Genomic DNA, 19,142 nt, shown 5'->3' on the forward strand with positions numbered 1-19,142 from the left:
TTTGAATTTTACTAGAACCTTGATTGTAGGATTGTAATGCTTCAGAGCACACACACTGCTCAAGAATTTCTTTTCGGGACCAGAACTAATCTTAGTTTTCATCCGTGTACCTACTCCTGGTTCCCCCACCCTCAAATGTTCTTCCTTTCAGTAACCTAATTTGGGAGAAAAAGGCTTTTGCTGTTGTTAGCAAATGGTTGCAAAACAAAACAATTACTGATCGACTGCAAATTGCTTTGGAATCTAGTGGTTATGCCTGTCCTAGATTTCTGGGGGTTAGGGAGAATAGCTGTGTGATGGAGAGCCAAGATCTCTCAAGGTGTGGTGTTAAGGGAAGAAGGGCAAGGGAGAAGGCAGGGGCAGACATCCAGCTCTGTAGCTGTCTGGGTTCCAGTATGTTTTGCTGTCAAATCGGCATTTGCTGGACTCCTTCTTGTGGCTGAAGTGCCAGACAACTGGGATCTGAAGCTCTGGTAAACAGTGCACAGCTGCCATGAAAGATAGAGCTCCAAGTTTATTTGTTTTGTTTTCTTTCTTTTCTCCTTTAAAAGCATGACTGCTGAGGTGGATGGGAGACCGGATTTTCTTCTAGGTCTCCCTGCTGATGAAGAGGAGCAGGAAGCAACCAATTCATGGCATTCGGACGGCTCTCTAGAAGAACCTTCTGGGGCAGGTAAGGATTTGGGCATTGGCTTGCTGGTGGTGGACACACTGGTGCTGGACTCCATCTCCCATCAGTCGCAGCCAGCCTAGCCAGCGGTCAGGGATGATCGAAGGTAAGAAGATGCCTTACATCAGTGATGGCCAAACTCGGCCCTCCAGCTGTTTTGGGGCTACCATAATCCCTGCCCACTGTCCTGTTAGCTAGGGATGATGGGAGTTGTAGTTCCAAAACAGCTGGTGGCCAGGTTTGGCCATCCCTGCCTTACATGGAGCAAGAGCATAGCATTGTCTCACTGACTGGCTGTGACACTGTGGGACTTTGGATAGGGGACATTTGCTGCCCTGCTGGAGAATCTAGGTCAGTGTTTCCCATACTCTGGTCTCCAGCTGTTTTTGGACTACAATTCCCATCATCCCTGTCTTGCTAGCTAGGGATGATGGGAGTTGTCGTCTGAAAACAGCTGGAGACCCAAGCTTGGGAACCACTGATCTAGGTACTAAACCAGGTACTTTCTGCATGCAGAGCAGCTGTTTTGCCACTGGGCTGCAGTCCTCTCACCATTTGAGCATTTTTAACAAAGCTTTTTATCAGCTTCGGCTGGCTCATTGCCTGTGGCCTTCTCTAGAGAGCAGAGGCCCCAGTTAGGCGTGCTTTGCTTACATCCAGGCTAGATTACTGTCGTGCACACTATTCGCAACAAAGAAATGACAACTGGTGCAGAATGTGGCAGAATGTGGCCTAATTTAAGGCTGTGGTGTTAACCTGTTTCCAAACTGTTTAGAGCAATCTTCACTCTAAAGAGTTTAACTCAAATATGCCCCAGCTAGCACTTGGAGGATGCCAGCTTGATGAAATCTGATTTGAGGCTCTGGAGCTTGGCTTACAGCTGTACACAAACCTGCCCAAACTTTGAGATCAGCGTCTGAGGCTGTGTATTTTATCTATACTATATAGTGATTAATTTCAAATAAGCAGTTTACAGAGAATATAAGATATACATTGAATTGTCAATAAAAATAAAAGTTAAAGACAATGTTTTTTCAGGGGAAAAGGATCAAAATATGAGTAAGATCAGTGGTTAAAAATAAACATTATGAACTAAAATTATAGATTAAAATACATGTCACCTTTACATGTTAGGTTAGAATTGCCTAAACAAACATTTTTAGCAGGCACTGAAAGGAACAAAATGCCTACTTAATGTCAGTGGGCAGGGAGTGCCAGTGGGTAGTAACTACTACACTGAAAGATTGGTGTTTTTCAAGTGCAGAATGAACATCATGTGGCAATTGTACAAGTTCCACAAAGTCCTCATGTGGGCATACATAGGGTAAGGTGATCTTCCAAGTCAGCTGGTTCCAAGCTGTTAAGGACTTTATATATGAATAGTAACAACTTGAACTTGTCCCGGTAACAAATTGCCAGTCAAGGGTCTGAATTAACATGTTACATGCAGACAGGATCTCACTCCTCTCAGTTAGTAGTCATGCTGCAGTATTCTGCACTAACACCAGGCTCAAGTGAAGCCCCACATAGATCAGGGTTGTTTTCATAGTTTAGAACTTCAGAATATTGTTTGCTGCTATGCTGTTATGGTATTGATGTTTTTATAACTGTTGCAAACTGACTTGTTGAGAACAAGTGTGCAGAAAGGTGGGTTTTTAAATATCTAATGAACAAATGAATCTTTCTGGTGTAAAATCTTTTTCCAGACTGATTAACTTATGAGCTTTGGTTTGGGTTTTTGACTTGTTCTTCCAGGTGCATTTGCTGAACCTGTGCTAGAAGGTGAGAGCCTTGTCGGGGTCGATCCTGAAGGATCCAGTTCCCCTGATGCTGCTTCCCCTGCCAGACCCAGTACCTTGGAACTTGAATCGGAAGACTCCACAACCCCAGAAAATGGGTTTGTCAGAGGAATCCGAGGGCTGGGTTCTGCAGATTCTTCCAAAGAGGCAAGAGTTGCATTGTGTTTTGCTTATTTCTAGGTTTTACTTAGACCCGTTGGCTTCAGGTCTAAAAAGGCCTCCCTGAATGCCTGATGCAATAGAAACAAAAATGTAAACTAATTCAGCAGGAGCAATCCCAGCATTGTCTCCAGACTGTCAGCATTTTGCAGGAGCGATTCAGTCACATGCTGTAAATTTGGGTTTCCGCAATTAAAGAGGATTAAAGCACCCTATTGCTCTGGTGCAACAAATTCACTTTACAAACAAAACAGGTTTTTGTGGCTAGAAAAGTGACAGGGAACTGCATAAAAAGTGTGGGATAGATGGTTGATCGTTGGGAAGTCTAAGGGCATGTTCTATTTACTGCATCCAGTGCACTCCCACTGCTAGTTTTTAAAGCTATACAGACATGTTAGCCACAATCCATCTCAATCCTGTGATTTCTTAACAAATGCTGCTATTTGGTGAGTCCCCCCCCCTTCGAACCAGTCTTAAACAAATTGTAAAACTGTGAGTGTGCGTTTCTACTGAATTGTAGTGTGATTTCCCCCACTCACTTTTTATTGTGATGTGGGGTGGCTGGCACCAGCAACACTCAGCCACCCCACATCACTCAGCCATTCTTGCAGATCCTGATAAATTGCTTTTCTCCCCCTCGATTCCTTTCAGGGCAGTGTTGAATATCGACGAAAGCAAAAAGGTGAGTACCGGTAACATCAATTCATCCTTCAATATTACAAGCATTTCAGCCTATGCGAAAGCTGTGTAACGTGTCCATAAATATATCCTGGTAAGAAGGAGAACAGTTCTTTCTTGTATGCCACTATTCACCAGACAAGGGAGGGGGGAACATTTATGTCCCCCACAGGCCAGGTTTGACAGGTGGGTGGTCAGTCTCTTGGCATGATACCAGGTGACCCATGTTTGCCCATGTGGTTGGTCAGCTGATTGTCGGAATTGCATACAGCCACGCATGGGGAATGTTGTCCCAGCCAAGGACCAGAGTGTTAGGATATTTCTGTTCCACCTTAAGAGAGAGCAGGCTTAAGGTGGAACGGAAATATCCTAACACAGTTACCTGAAGGATTATGAAGACTAGCAGAGCCTTTCCTTCCAGAGGCTCCTGCCCCCTTGAGAGAGCTGAATGCAATCTTTAAAGGGCCCGTGGTAGATTCTACAGCTGCATATTGTGGAGTGGCTGTGAGGTTACAGGGTCATCCTCCAAGTCCCTTGCAGATAGGGACCTGCTATCTGGAGGGCACCAGGTTGGTGAATACTGGTCTGGCGTAATGAGGAAGCCACAATTCTAGAGGCAACAGGAGAAGGGGAAGTGAGGAAATAATGAAAAGGAATGGGATTGTGCTTGAAATTGGCAGTCCTGTTCTTTGTAAAGTGTCATGCACACAGATTTCAGTTTGTCTGAATCGGAGTCCTTCTCATGCCATCCCTGGGTCCCTAAGGCAGGGGATGTGACACCTAGAACCCTGAAGAGGCGCATTCTACACTGCAACATTTTGTTGCAGATTCCTGTTACCTCATCATATGGGATACGTAGACTAAACTCACACCCACACTGCATACATTTAAAGCTTGAGGCTTTCTCCAGAGAATCATGCTGGAAACTGCAGCTCTGTGGGAGTTAAACTACAGTTTCCAGGATCCTTACGGGTGAGCCTTGGCTGTTCAAGTGGTATTAATGTACTTTAAACCTATGGTGACCAAAGCTGCATCCCTAGAAGGATGGGTTGCTCTTGGCCCTTCTATAAATGCCTCCCTAATTCAGCAAAAGTTTTTTTTTTAAAGTGCTTGTGGTGGAAAAATCGCAAACTGTATACTATGAGCCTGATTTTTTTTTAGTGAATTGCATTGTGCATCCTGTCCTTCCTTTTTGTCATAATAACCCACCCCCCCCCCCCGCTTGTGTTGAGGAATGGCAACCCGACTGAGTCGCCGCCGAATCTCCTGCCAGGATCTGGGCCAGGTGGACTGCGATGGCTGGCTCCTTAAGAAGAAAGACCACGGGGGCTTCATGGCCCAGAAATGGAAGCGGTTTTGGTTCGTGCTGAAGGGTCAATCCCTCTACTGGTACAGCAACCCCAACGTGAGTTCATCCTAGGATGCTCAGTATTTCAGAGAGTCATGTTTGTTGTTGTTGTCGTCATCGTCGCAACAGAGCACCTGTCCACGTTCAAGCATTATTTAACTGTTAATCTACGCCCCCCCCACCATTTATAGAATCATAGAATCATAGAATCATAGAGTTGGAAGAGACCACAAGGGCCATCGAGTCCAACCCCCTGCCAAGCAGGAAACACCATCAGAGCACTCCTGACATAGAATGGAATAGTGCACACATATTTGAACTTGTATACTGTATGAGGAGCAACTTCTGGGGGTTTTTTTGTTCATATCAGTAGATGTTCGCTTTTGTGTTTGTCCCTGCCTTCTAATTTCTTGACTCCTTTATTCCAATTAAGTGCTGATGCGGCACATACACTCCCCCCCCCCCCCGGCCTAGGAAGTGCGTAAAAGAACACAGTCAGGCAAGTGTAAATTCCCAGCACACATCTCTGTGGTTTCTGGTTTTGTGCAAATCTGAGAGCTCCCCCCAAAAATAACAAATTTTCCTTCTTATTTATTTATTTATTTTAAATACCGCCTTTCTGCCAAGGCACCCAAAATGGCTTACAGTGTTAAAATACTAAAGCAAATGAACGCTATAAAACATAAAATTGGTCAGAGGAGGGAGCAGTCTGACTCTGGAGCTGGCCCCAATGTTGTTTTTGCCTCCCTCCCTCCCTTCTTACAGAACAGAGAGTGTCCTGTACAATATACAGGATACAATGTATTACGACACTCAGATTCTACAGAGATGGGCAACTATGGGGGGAATGCAAAGGGGAGTAACAGGAAGTGACAACCAACCACCAAAACAAATTAGTGAGTGGAGCAGTTTGGAGCACATTTCCCCCCAGCTTATCAATGTATATCTAGGGCAGCTCACAACATAAAATTACATTCTAAAAAACACAAAATGATTTGTTCTCTGCTATTGCTAGTTGCATCCAGGTTGCAACTGGTCAGTTTCAATGCAAGTTGAAGAACATGCCCATGGTAGCTGGCTGCATCTCTATGATCATGGATGATGGGCCCTGTGGTCCCGCAACATCGGGCGGTCTACAAGCTCCCCTTCTTTGCTTTATAGCTTGCCCATGGAAGGTTAGGAGCAGCCTGCAGGTCCTACAGCTTTCCCTTGCTTTCTGTAGTAGAAACCTGTTCAGCATTCCAGGGCTGCCGCTTTATATATGAGTACAGTGGCGTAGCGTGGGTTGTCAGCACCTGGGGCAAGGCAAGTAATTTGCGCCCCCTAACCAGTGGATTTGCGCCCCCTAACCCGTGGATTTGCACCCCCTAACCCTAACCCCCAGGTGTTGCGCCCGGTGCGGCCGGCCCCCCCTGCACCCCCCACGCTACGCCACTGTATGAGTAGCAGCAATTGGAGCCAATCAGGGTACGAAGTGCTGCTCTGTTTTAATTGGTGCTTTCCCTTCTCTTACCCCAGGATGAGAAGGCTGTGGGTTTTATCAATGTGTCAGCGTACAGACTGGAAAGCAAAAAGGAACAGAAGAAGAAATAGTGAGTATGTGCAGTGAGCTTGATGGGTGGCTCTGGAGAGATCTTGACCATTGAACAAACAGGGGAAGCTGACTTCTACAGAGTCAGGCTGCTGATCCATCTAACGCAGTATTGTCTACACCACCCTGGGTTCCCTAGAGGGACGTGCACATCATAAATCCAATAATTCGCTGACTGGCAGCAGCCCTCTGGGGTTTCAGGCAGGAAATCTTTTCCAGCCCTTCTTGGAGATGCTGGGGATTGAACCTGGGAGCCTTCTGCATGCAAGGCAGATGCTCTTATCACTGAGCTACAGCCCTGCTCATAAATGAAAGGGAAATGCATCCATTAAGTAGGGAGAAAGAATGGCTAGGACCAACTACCCTCTGAGAATCACCCCAGCATGGGGTTTCAACTAGTGACAGTGTAAGATGCTTACTGTTTTTGTTTACTTCACCTACTAATGGCTTCCTGTAAAACATCCTTGAGCAGTTTAATAATAAAAACAGCAGTGGTATATTGTGGAATGTGAAACAGGGACCTCAGGTATCTGATCTGGTCGGGAGGAGGAGGAGGTTTGGATCCCAAGGAGGGCTGTCAGAGGAGAGTTCAGCTCCCATTACACAGAGTCCCCCAAGCCTGACATTGTCCAAAGAGGAGCTACTTCCAGCACCTCCACCTGTCAGCAGGGAGGCTTCCCCTCCCAGGGTGGTGTTTGGGGAAAAGTCTGACATCAATCTGGCTCCAACTCCACTCCTGACTCCCAAGGATGTGGCAGTGTCAGCACCGGGGCAAACATACCTCACAAATCCAGCCTATATGAAGGAATAACATTGGTTTGCCCAATCCGGAGGCTCTAGGTGCAAACTGCATGAATTGAAGGGCCCACCCCACCCCTTCAAAAGGAGGATGCCAGGCGCATGTCAAGTGTTGGATCAATGTCTTACCTACCCCTAGCCAGGGCTTGTTCTACTCCTCTGCGCTTCACTTGTTTGTAGCCTGTAGAGCTGTGTTGGGATGCTGTATTGATTTGCACAATAAAGCTTTCAGAATAGACATAGTGAAGAGTCCAGTTCCAGGTCTAAGGAGAGGAAAGCCAGGATAAAGGGGAGGAATATGCAAAGCAGCTTAGTGAGGACCGAGCATGCTCAGTGGGCATGGAATGCTGACTGACTGATGTATGTGATGGTCGTTGTGGGGGAAGGAAGAAGGAAAGGAATATCCTGGAAGAGAGCTTGGCTGAATGGCACCATGCTGCAGCGCTCTGTTGCAGGTCCCGCTAGTCCATCATATTGTACAGTTCATCAGTCATTTTATTCAAGTTATTGGACCATAATTCTATCTTTCATGTGCCTAGAGTAGAATTATCTATCTCAGCATATCCTGAGCCAAAGAGGTTGGGAGAGTGAAGTTGCCCACTGCAACCATTTTCAAGCCTTGACACACAACTGTAACCATGCAGATTTGTAGTTGGGTATGGGCGTACCTTGCAAAGAATCATGGGGAATTCCACCACAGCCACCTTTTCCTCTTTTTCTGCAGTGTCTTCCAGCTTACCCATGAGAAATACAAGCCCTTTATCTTTGCAGCAGAGACCCTGGCTGACCTGAGCATGTAAGTAGCCAAATGGGAGTGGCCTAAGCAATCTCAGGTTTCACCCTAGAAGCAGCTTTGGGGACTGATGCATCCCATGCAAAGCCGTCTCGAGTAGTGTTGCAATCCTTGACAGATGTTGCCTGATTTCCCTTAAGGCCTCACTGCAACCTTATTGTGGAGGGCCATAAACCGAGAAAGATGACCCTAGTCAAATTCCAGCCAGGGTTTGCACAGAAAAACAAAAACTGTGAAGAAATCTAGGGAGTATCTGTTATCAGCTGCTTCAAGCTGACAAATTCCTGAGTCTGTGGCTTTCCAGCAAATACCCAAATACACTTTGGGGAATGAAGTCATCAAGGGGAGTTGAGAGGCAAAGCAGCGTTAATACTGCTAATAAAAAGATCATATTCAAGTAGATATTTGTTTTTAGTGATTTCATATACCGCAGTGAGGAAAACTGTCTTGAGCATCTGGGTAAATCTCAAAACAGACTGTTTCTCTTCCCAGGTGGGTCAGCCGTTTGATAACTTCTATGATGAAATACACTCCAGTCCATAAATCTGTTCCACATAGTCAAGAAGGTGGGCTCTCAATACTTGATTCAAAATGTTTATGTCTCAACTTTGTAATTTACAAAAATCACTAAAATATATCCTTGAAACAGCAGTATCAGATCTATCCCTGCATTGCAGGGGGTTGGACTAGATGACCCTTGGGATTACCTCCCATGATTCTATTATTCTACTAAGAGTGCCTAAAATGCATTAAATTAGGGGCCTGGCAAGCATCCCAGGATGTGAGAATTCCAGAGGCAGGAGAGTGCCCTTTCCACAGTTGCTATCCACTTCTGATAGAAAGGTTATCTGCAAAAGGGCTTCCACTTCATAAACAAAACCTATTCAGCATATTCTCTCTCGGTAAACTGAAGGGACTCTATTGCCTGTGATTCCTAAATCCATTTTGATTCCTAAATCCAGGTCCAGAGATGTTCCATTTGGTTTTGGCAGACAAGAGTCAGTGTTGTAGGCAGCGCTGAGCTACTTCACCAAAGGTCCAACACTTGGTTCATTTCTGTGTCACGCTAAGCCAAATCATGGTTCTCAAAGACATCATGGCCACTTTGCTCCTCCTCAGATCCTGCTCCTGTGAGCTTAAGCCATAATTCAGCAGGCATATGGTTTGTCTTGTTCCAGGCAAACCACAAGCTGCAACCAAGGTTTGTTCTTGGGTTTACAGCTCATGGTTTTCCTGGAGAAGGCAACCCAGGATGCCACACTAAGCTAAACCATGGCACAGTTCATAGGAGCACAGCAGCAGCAGCAGCAAGACTGAGGGGAGGAGTGCAGCAGGAGCTCATGTGTTCACACGAAGCCATAGTTTGGCTTTGTGTTATGTGCAAACTGGTCCTCTGAATAAAGCAGCTTCCTCCATTTCTGTCTTGGGATTTTCAGAGACACAAACTTACGTGTTTTGACAGTGAGAAAGAACAGTACCACATTCTCTTTAATTGCCCCCTACAGAAAGGTAGAGAAAATATGTCTCTTGCTGGGACTGAATTTCATGGTGAATTTCATGTAATGGAATGTGATTGGACATTGAGAATTTTCTTTGAAAAAATTCCCCTTTGAACAGATTGCTACAGTGAAACAGAAGCAGAGGACCCTGAGGATGACTCGCCTAGGCATAGCTTTGATCTGGTAAGTATCTTATGGAAGGATCATCTTTACTATGCACCCCGTAGTAAAGATGTGTGACCCAAAAGAGGTCCCCTGTTTGAAATTGCGAGCCCATCCCCATTTATCTGAGCTATGGAGGTAAGTGGGAATGGACTCCCACACTCAGTGCCTGCCAAAAAGTTGTGATACAGTGGTGCCTCGCAAGACGAAATTAATTTGTTCCGCAAGTCTTTTCGTCTTGCGAGTTTTTCGTCTTGCGAAGCACGGTTTCCCATAGGAATGCATTAAAAATCAATTAATGCATTCCTATGGAAACCGCCTTCAGACCAGGTCCGGGGACAGTCTGTCCCCCGACCTCTTCTGAAGGCGGGCGGGGGGCAAAAGTCTTTGCTCCCCCCCCCCCCCGCCTGCCTTCAAAAGCCATCCAGGATAGCGGGAAGCGCTTCCCTGCTATCCCGGACTGCTTTTAAAATGCTGGCGGTGGGGAGCAAAGCCTTTCGGCCCCCGCCGGCCTTCCTGGACCTCTTCTGAAGGCCGGAGGGGGGGTGAAAGGCTTTGCTCCCCACCACTAGCATTTAAAAGAGGTCCCCGGAGATTTCCCTATGGGCTTTCTTCTTGCGAAGCAAGCCCATAGGGAAATTCGTTTTGCGAAGCGCCTCCAAAACGGAAAACCCTTTCGTCTAGCGGGTTTTTCGTCTTGCGGGGCACCACTGTAATGCTATATTGATGGTGCAATTGAAATGTTGCTGTGGGGAATCCCCTTTTCACCTCAAGCGTGGCATAAGAATACCAAAATGGGCTTATCCACCTTTCTTGTCCCACTTTTTTCACCCTGGGGAATACTGCTCTTTAGCACTCAATTGGAGCAAATAGCAATTTGGGTTTTTCCCAGATTGATGGTGGCTCTGATTTAGCACTAAAGAGTGGGTTTTCCCTGGGATAGGAGCAGGGCAAAACCACTCAGACTCGTGAGTAGAAAGTGAAGTTCAAGCGGAAAACCGCTCAGACTCATGCTTTCTAGACATGGGACAAGCAGAAGGGTAGACGAGCCTAGTGATAATGAATTTAGCTCTTCCAGACTCCATTTCTTGCATGCTATAATAAAATCTTGCTTTCTTTCAGCCAAAGCGGAGGGAACTGGAAAAAGATCAGCTGCTAACAGGAGCCGCAGGGAATAACGAATCCCCAAGCAGGAGTCCTCTGGGTAGTCCCCTCCCAAGACAAAATGCAGACCGCAGCCCAGCATCGCCCTCCCCCACAGGTGAGTTTCACATTGCCTCCCCCTTCCAAGTTTATGTAAGAAGAAGAAAATGCAGCCTTCACAATACAGTTCATTATTCTTCTCTGTGAAAGGCTGTTCCTCTTGTACTGGCCCTGCCCTCTAGGGCAGCAGAGTTCTAGAACGCTTTTGCTTATGGTTGTCAACCTTCTGCCTCATGAAGATCCTTCAGGAGAAGAACTGGAGTCCCTGATCAAGTGTCTGAAGCAAGGCGGAGTGTCTCTCATTGGGAAACAGCAGGTGTTCACCCGCGAATATTACCGGAAGTCCTTTGTCAAGCGCAACAAGAACCCAGAGATCAACGAGAAGGTTCATCTTGTTCGGACCCTCCAAAGCACACTCAAGGTAGGTGGGGCATCACTTGACACTGGGGAGGGGAACATCTTTCAGCCTGAGGGCTGCATTCCCTTCTGGGCAACTTTCCAAGGATCACATGCTAGTGGTGGTCAAAGCCAGAGGCAGAAGTGGCCAGAGCAATAAATGTGTTTTTTACCTTTGTACACTCAGCTAATTTCTATCAACAGTTGCACACACTATTGATCATTCATCCCTCCAGACAGGCAGGAAGCATGATCAGAGTTCAAGAACATGTTCTGTATAGGCAGAAACACTCAAGGAATGTGCAGAGCAAGGTCAGAAGGGGGGTGACCTGGGGAGAGGAGGTGTAGCATGGAAAGTGAGGGGTGGACTAGAAGTCAGGTGTGAGGAACCTATAGCTCTCAAGTTGTTGCAGAACTACAACTCCCGTAACCCCGGGTCATTGGTCATGCTTGCTGGGGCTGATGGGAGTTATAGTTCAGCAAGATAAAGAGGGCCAAAGGCTCCCCACACTTGTGAGAGATACCACAACCAGCATGGAAATGCAACAGGCTGGCATTTTCCTAAGCTTTAAAATCCTTGCAGTTCTGGGCTTCAAAGACTTAAAAATAAATTTAAAAAGAACAGTGCATCAGCATTAAAGATGGGACCTTCCTTCCTCCCTCAGGCAAAAACAGCTGAACTTCAGCTACTCGATATTCTTCTGGATGACTCTGAACTGACCTCTGAGAAATTCAGAGCATGGAAAGAACAACATCAGGAGTTGTACCAGGAAATCCAGGCCTGGTGGGCCAAGAGGGTGAGCCAGGAGGATGGCGCAAGAACAGACTATGTATCAGACTTCAACCCAGAGGACGCTGCTGCTGCTGCTGCTGCTCCATAAACTATTTTGTCAGCAGGATATGTGCTCTGTGGATATTACCTTCCTCCCTGTTCCCATAAACAAACTCAGATGGTCCTCTCACCCTAGAGAGAAAGAATATGAATGACAAAGAAGAACTTCTTGCTGAACTGAGAGATTGGGAAGCTTGTTTGTTGTCATGGCGGGCATTTTGATTTCATCTGGGTTTATTTTTTTTTAAGAAGACAGACACATGTTATTGACAGTGCAAAAGAGAAGCCTGACCAAGGGAGCAGGACACTAACTGCTGTCTGTGGACCAACATCTTGAAAAAAGCTGAAAAAGCAAGATTTTAAAGTTGCTTTCCGTAGCTTTGTTTCCCTTGAAAAAGTTATTCAGAAAGCAGCAATTTCACTGACACGTTTCAAGTTGAAACTCTTATGTGTAATTTTAATAACTAAAAAGGCATCCTAAAAAGGCATAGCAATGTGTGGTTTTCAATTTTAAATGACCAGTGGTTTGCATCAGGAACTAGCTTGGGTGAGATAGGCATATGCAAGAATAAATAATACTGGCTACGTGTACTATTAAACTACAAAAAATGCTCTGACAATATATAGATTCAAGCCTATCAAACATGTTACTTTGCATATATCTTCAAAATGATGGCTTTCAAATTGTCCAGTCCCAAAACAATGAAGTGTACGTTGAGCTATAATAAATCAAGTATTTTTTTTTAGGACAATGCTTATCCTTTTTAAAAAGAACACTTTTGGAGAAGTGTCATCTCCTGCAATTCAAATACACCCTTTTTATCTTGTATTTATATCAGCTTCCAGCATATTTGTGTTAATTATAGCCATCCAAATAGATTTCCATTTTCAGTGGGCCCATGTAGGCTTATTTGGCAGAAGCGGCTGTAATGATGCATAGATAGTGTCTGGCAGGACATGCCCTTTTAATACCCCGCAATGTCCCTGTTGCACAGTCACTGTAGGCATTGTGGGAAATTGGCTGATTGGTGCTGACAGCAAACCCCACTATCCAATCAGGAGCACATTTTAAGGCCCCTGCTTTTTCCTTTATAGCCACAGCTTTAGCTGCCCTATACAGGGGCGTAGAAAGGGAGGTGCAGGGGGGTGTGGCATGCCCCAGGTGTCATCCTTGAGGGGGCTGACAAAATGGCACACCGTGGGAGTCGGCACTTACCACAGGGCCTGGCCTGCAGCGCAGCCAATCCACGGGTCTCTCCTGGGAGCGATGCTGTGGCCTGGGGCCCCGCATTGCCCGAAATGGCAGCATGGGGCTTGCATCTGCCATTGCGGCGTCCCCATATGCAAATTGCCACGGCACCCCCGCGTGGCGCACCCGTGGGCAGCTCGCCCCACCCCCACCGCTCCTGGTGCCGAAGCGGCTATCTACGCCCTGGCCCTATACTTGGTCACATATGACTTGCTCGTTGGGCTGGAGATTCACAGAATCATAGTTCCCCCGTGCTGTTCCAGGGTATCTGGGTTCAAACCCCACCTGCCCCTTTTAAAACTTTGGGCAAGCTTGGTTTACCATAGACAAGACCAGGAACAGTGTTTACCTATCTGTTCAAGGAGTTTCCTCCTAATTATTTATGTTGCTGCTGGAATTATGTATATTTTTTGCCATGAGCTTGTATAATTTAATATGCCCTTTTCGTGTTGGTTGTTTAAAGTCCTTTGTTGATCTTTTTGTAAGTCACTGCATTCTTTTAAACAAAAAAGTAACTTCAGCTTCAAAAATAATAAAATATTTAATAGGGATTTGTTGCAAGATCAAAAAACTTGAATACTTAAAAAAAAAAGCCCTGTAAGTGCTGAATGATAAATATTTGTTTCTAACTTCTCATTTCCTGCAATTCTTTCCAAGAAGTGGATGGGTTTTGTTTTGTTTGCTCCAAAGCTCTGCATACCTTCACTATTATCTAAACTGAGGCACCAATACAACGCTGGAGGAACGGAACTCTTGGCATTGCAGTGCAGGATTCTATCACAAACATTCCTTCCTAGTTATTCATTGATGGGTGGAGGCAGGAAGAGAGGGAGTGGCAGTGTTAAATTACTGACCATAGTAAAGTTTAAAACCACTCCATTTCCAAAATAAACACAGAATCTCAAAAAGAATCCCACAGTCTATTAATGCTTCCTCTTAGCAGTAAGGCTTTGTCAAAATAGGAATGCTCCATAAATCTAAATCCTCAGGGAAATCAAAAAGCCAAATTTTAAAAGGGTAAAGTATTTGATCAAGATACATGCAAGATAAAGGGGAGATCCATACATCTTTAAAGAACATTCAATGCACATTTAAAGCACTTGACTTCCCCCAAACAATCCTTGGAATTGCAGGCTCACTCCTACAGAGCTCCCTGGGAAGTCTGTTAAACTAATATATTATAAAATAACTATCAAAATAAATAAAAGCATTACAATTACATAAAAATAAATAAAACACAGTATTGTTTTAATGAACAAAGCAGAGCAGTATAGATGCAATCAAAGAAGTGAGTCTCATTAAACAAAGACCAGGATAAAGAGGTATGAATCTTAAGCATGCAAGGAAAGCTGTAGAATGAGCATGCCAGACTCAATTCTGTGGGGAGGGGTCCATAGGTATGTAGTTTTTCTGATATTTGGAGCCTAAATCATTTAGGGCTTTAAAACACTAAAGTGAGCACCTTGAATTGAGCCAGGAAACAAACTGGTAACCACTGCAGCTGTTTTAAAACAGGGGTTATGCGAGTTCTAAAGGCAGTACTATTTTGGGGGGTGCTTTTTGCATGTTGGATAGGTTGAAGTTTCTAAATTGTCTTCAGTTGCTGCCCCATGTAAAACACATTGCAGTAGTCCAGCCTTAGGTTCACCACTGCATGGAATATGGTGGACAAGACATTTCTGTTTGAGAGGGACCATAGCTAGCAAAGCAGCTGAGCTGGAAAGAGTCACTCCTAGTCATGGTTGCTACCTGAGCTTTCAGTGACAGTGCTGGATCCAGCAGACCCACGAGTGACAGACCTGTTCCTTCCAGGAGAATGCTACCCCATCCAGGATAAGGATATGATGAGTACTGTTCATCAATGAATCCTTGCAGCATCAGCATTTCAGTACAGTGGTACCTCGGGTTACATACGCTTCAGGTTACATACGCTTCAGGTTACATACGCTTCAGGTTACAGACTCTGCTAACCCAGAAATGGTGCTTCAGGTTAAGAACTTTGCTTCAGGATAAGATCAGAAATCGTGCTCCGGCGGCACAGCAGCAGCAGGAGGCCCCATTAGCTAAAGTGGTGCTTCAGGTTAAGAACAGTTTCAGGTTAAGTATGGACCTCCGGAACAAATTAAGTACTTAACCAGAGGTACCACTGTATAATCTAATGTCTACTCTAGATTAGAGTTGAATTCAATTGGATTTACTCCCTAGTAAATGGGATTGCTGTCTTAATCCTCGTGTTCCAGCCCTATTTCAGTATAACCCCCCCCCCTTCTAATTATGGTTGAAATGTGCAGATACATTATATTCTTAAATCCATTACACCCTACCTGTTGACCTGCCCACTTCAGCCTTGACAGGTTCATCTCCCAGTCTTCCTGTCATGAAGCACAACACACATTCCTGATAAGCTTTTGTATCTTCAATTTGCAAGTCACCACTGAGCCACATCCTACAAATATTTTTAAAGAGTGCATGCTACCACATACAAAGGTTGGATTAAAAGACCCACCAACCCATTTTGTTCCACCAGTTATCCTGAAAGACCAAATTCAGTTCCTTAATAATCCACGTAGTAGGGCATAGGTAGAGTTCTTAAGCTGTTGTCATGATTCCTTTGGAAACTTGTAGCCAGGCACATCCCAGCAAAGGTCTTGGCTGCTCCTCCACTCCAACCTAGATAGACACATGTTCCAAGATGGAATTTGTCCATATCTGGGGTCTCTGTGTTTGCAATGTTAGATAGGACTCTGTATGCCATATAGGATGTTGCATAGAGGTATAAGACGCCAGAGAGCAGGAGCAGGAGCCCAGAGCCTCCTGTAAGGCAGTAGTTTGGATGTTCAGACCACCAGCGTGTCCCCACATGGGTAAGAACATAACTCAGGAAGCCACCAAGCAGAGAGATGATAGTCAGGGCCCTCACCATCTGAACAGGCCAGGAGATAGCCATCTCCTCTGGAACCGGTTGGCATACCTTTTCTTGTATGCTGGTCATTTCCATACAGCTCTCCCAAAGGCCGTCACTGAAGGAGACATCTTGAGGGAAGCCAGGTCTTTTGGGGAACTCCCGCCATTCTGGTGTTACTGTAGCTGCCAACATCAGAACCCATCCCATGGGTGCAACCACCAGTCCTAGCACCATGGTGCCGGTTGCCATAATCCACTTAAAATGTCTGTCCTTCCTATATGAGAGCTTAAACCAGACTTGCTTGTCTCCCTAATTTTGGTCTAGCATCAGAATCCAAACTGTTGCTTTTATAATTTTAGTAGCCACATCAGCTTCATCTCTTTCAAAGCACAATTACAAACAACTGGGAAAGGAGCTCACTTCCTAGAGGGCAAGCGTCATAGCACAAATGAGGCAAACCAACTCCATTGAGTTACATATTAATGATTCTTCTATTTCTGGACCCTATTCATGGCCAGTCATAATGAAGGCCTTTAATCATTAATAAGCAACACACCAGCAGCATGCACAACAATTAATCTTGAATGATTATGCTTACATTTATAACCTAACCCACGGTGGAATCAAGAAGATTGTAAAATTAAAACAAGGGAACAATTAACAGTGGAAGGTTAAAATTTTCAGTGGTTTTTCTCATTTACAATCAGCAGAGAGACTTAAGTTGGGAAAAAAGACTTGAGGTATGGAACAAAGCAAGATGGATTCTGAGAAGCAATTGTATAAGGATGATGAACATGTTATATAAAAAATGTTCAAATGTTTGTTGAAATTTGAAATGTAAGAAGAACTAGTTAAATAATGCAGGATTAAATGAGCAAAAAGTGTTGGTTATACAGATGGAACAGTGGGAACATATACGTATAGGTAAAAGGGTTAAAATACGTACTGTGCTATGTTCTAAAATATAATTTTTACAAAATGATGTACCATTGGTATTTAACTCCTGAGAAATTATTTAGAATGTATAAAAATATTCCAAATGTTTGTTGAAAATGTCAAGAACACGAAGGGACACTTTATCATGCTTGGTGTATGTTCAAAAAGCTAAAAAATACTTGATACAAATACACAAATTGATAAAGAGGATTTTGAAAGTTAATATTCAGCTGAAACAAGAACTCTTCCTGTTGGGACTAATGGATGATATATAACCAGAAAAAGAATATGGAATATTATTTCAATATATGCTCACTGTGGTGAGATTTTTATATGCATAAAGATGGAAGATAATAATAATAATAATAATAATAATAATAATAATAATAATAATAATAATAATAATAATATAATAATAATAATAATAATAATAATAATAATAATAATAATAATTTTGTATCCCGCCCACTCTGGGCAGCTTCCAACAAAAATTAAAGATACATTAAAATGTCACACATTAAAAACTTCCCTGGACAGGGCTGCCTTCAGATGTCTTCTAAATGTCAGGTAGTTTATCTCTTTGACATCTGATGGGAGGGTGTTCCACAGTGCAGGCACCACTACCGACTATGGAAGAATGGTTATTGGAATCAATGGCTTTGGCTGAGATGGCCAAGTTAATTGGTTAATTGGATTGTTGATTAATAATTAGAAACCCCTTGTGGTCTTTTTGCACAAAAAGGAAAATGAGCTTTAGTATGAAGACTGAAAAAAGGTTGGCTTATGGAAAGGAGAAGAGTTGGAATTCTATTACGGAGCAAGGGTTTTGCATAAGTCTATAAAGCTGATAGTCATAGACCCACAAGTCTTTTCTTTTTCATTTTTTCCCTTCTTTAGTTTTTATGTAAAAAACTAAAATGCTTGGCGTTTGATGTTAACATTTCTATATTGCTTCTTTTTTGTTTTTCTTTTCAAACTTTAATTTAAAAAATTTTCTTTTAAAAAAATAACCTCAGCTAGGATTTGGCCAATGTGGTATCCTTCACATGGGGCTGGACTGCAACTCTCCCAGTCCTGACCACTGGCTATGCTGCCTGGGCTGTCTCTGATCTAACCTGTCCACTAGATTTAAAGCAGATAACATCCATGAGCTGGATGACATTAATGTTATTAGCAACATAAAGAATGGGATTTCTTTTCTTTTCAAAGGTACGGCAGCAATACACAGAAAACATTATAAAGAATCATAGCATTGTAGAGTTGGAAGAGACCCAAGGGTCATCTAGTCCAACCCTAACCAAAACATACCGGTAAGTAAATCAAGGTTTATATATATGCAAGTAATTATGTATATGCAATTTTATTGGTTTTTGAAACAGACATTCTCAGATAAATGTGCAAAGGAGATTTACGCAGTAAATCAAACATTTAAGAGAAATCCAAAATCCACAGTCGGGCAATACTTTTATTAGGACAAATGAAAACTATTGCTCAACTGTAGATTTGAGTGGGGTTTTTTTGTTGCTCTTCAAGAGAAATGGAAAAGTGGAAGTACTTCTCAAAAACGCAGTGTTCTAATTTATTAATGACACATACATATAGCAACTATAGATGAACATTATTTTATTATTAATGGTGGCTCCTATTTACCTGGGAGTAAGTGCCATTGAATTCAGTAGGGCTTACTTCTGAATAGACATAGTTAGACTTCTGCTGTCAGGTTACAGAGACCTGCCGTGAATAGCTGTAATGGTCAAATTTAGGGATGAATTAAAAGTTGCTGGTTGTACAGTACTACTGACGATAGAAACCCCGTTTTGATGGAATGGGGCTTCAGGTATTTCCGCCCTCTCCTCCACTACCTCTGCCCTCACTACGGTTCTCGAGAAGGGACAATTTTTTTCTTACGAGAAATTGAATATTCGAGGAGAGGGGACTTGAGTCCGAAAAGAACATTCATTGGGTGCTCGCCGGCCAATTACATTCGGAGGCTGTGAACCAATAGGAAGGGAAAGGGAAACTCCTCCCTTGCCAACTGGCAGAGAAAAGAGGCGTGGCGCCGCCCCGCGGTCGAGGGCGCGAGCCTTCAACGGTCACTCTACGAGGGAGGGGGCGTAGCAACAA

At 44.0% G+C, this 19,142-nt stretch overlaps 2 protein-coding genes across 4 annotated transcripts in view; one reads left to right on the forward strand and one right to left on the reverse strand.

Moving 5' to 3' along the window:
• The window catches only part of CNKSR1 (connector enhancer of kinase suppressor of Ras 1), a 32,704-nt gene extending 20,030 nt beyond the window's left edge, over positions 1-12,674 (forward strand). For both annotated transcript variants that reach the window (XM_081921442.1, XM_081921443.1), the window contains 11 exons: positions 552-673; positions 2,426-2,616; positions 3,280-3,310; positions 4,539-4,711; positions 6,173-6,246; positions 7,768-7,839; positions 8,329-8,402; positions 9,454-9,518; positions 10,620-10,758; positions 10,940-11,121; positions 11,762-12,674. In XM_081921442.1, the coding sequence (XP_081777568.1) occupies positions 552-673; positions 2,426-2,616; positions 3,280-3,310; positions 4,539-4,711; positions 6,173-6,246; positions 7,768-7,839; positions 8,329-8,402; positions 9,454-9,518; positions 10,620-10,758; positions 10,940-11,121; positions 11,762-11,977 (1,339 nt within the window). In that variant the 3' untranslated portion in view covers positions 11,978-12,674. The remainder of the gene's footprint in view (positions 1-551; positions 674-2,425; positions 2,617-3,279; positions 3,311-4,538; positions 4,712-6,172; positions 6,247-7,767; positions 7,840-8,328; positions 8,403-9,453; positions 9,519-10,619; positions 10,759-10,939; positions 11,122-11,761) is intronic.
• On the reverse strand, positions 6,256-19,037 carry LOC309375656 (uncharacterized protein). 2 transcript variants are annotated; one of them, XM_081921575.1, is made up of 4 exons: positions 18,669-19,037; positions 16,149-16,505; positions 15,502-15,549; positions 6,256-7,306 (listed from the first exon to the last, which is right to left on the reverse strand). In XM_081921575.1, the coding sequence occupies exons 2-4, from the start codon at positions 16,329-16,331 to the stop codon at positions 7,169-7,171; spliced, it is 369 nt and encodes a 122-aa protein (XP_081777701.1). In that variant the 5' UTR covers positions 16,332-16,505; positions 18,669-19,037; the 3' UTR covers positions 6,256-7,168. The 2 variants fall into 2 exon arrangements, 1 of the variants encoding a protein (XP_081777701.1); XR_014170976.1 differs by lacking the exon at positions 16,149-16,505.
• Positions 19,038-19,142: the final 105 nt, after the last annotated feature.

This window comes from Podarcis melisellensis (assembly GCF_964234715.1).
Source record: "Podarcis melisellensis genome assembly, chromosome: 8".
In the NCBI taxonomy this organism is placed as follows: Eukaryota; Metazoa; Chordata; class Lepidosauria; order Squamata; family Lacertidae; genus Podarcis; species Podarcis melisellensis.

What these genes read in the sequence shown, in the direction of transcription:
- LOC309375656 (XM_081921575.1), bottom strand. Translation starts at nt 16,331, where the DNA reads ATGGCAACCGGCACCATGGTGCTAGGACTGGTGGTTGCACCCATGGGA. An exon ending in TGACCAGCATACAAGAAAAG is followed by an intron (nt 15,550 to 16,148) that starts GTATGCCAACCG and finishes GCTTCATGACAG; the next exon opens with GAAGACTGGGAGATGAACCT. An exon ending in TGAAGTGGGCAGGTCAACAG is followed by an intron (nt 7,307 to 15,501) that starts GTAGGGTGTAAT and finishes TCCTCTCCTTAG; the next exon opens with ACCTGGAACTGGACTCTTCA.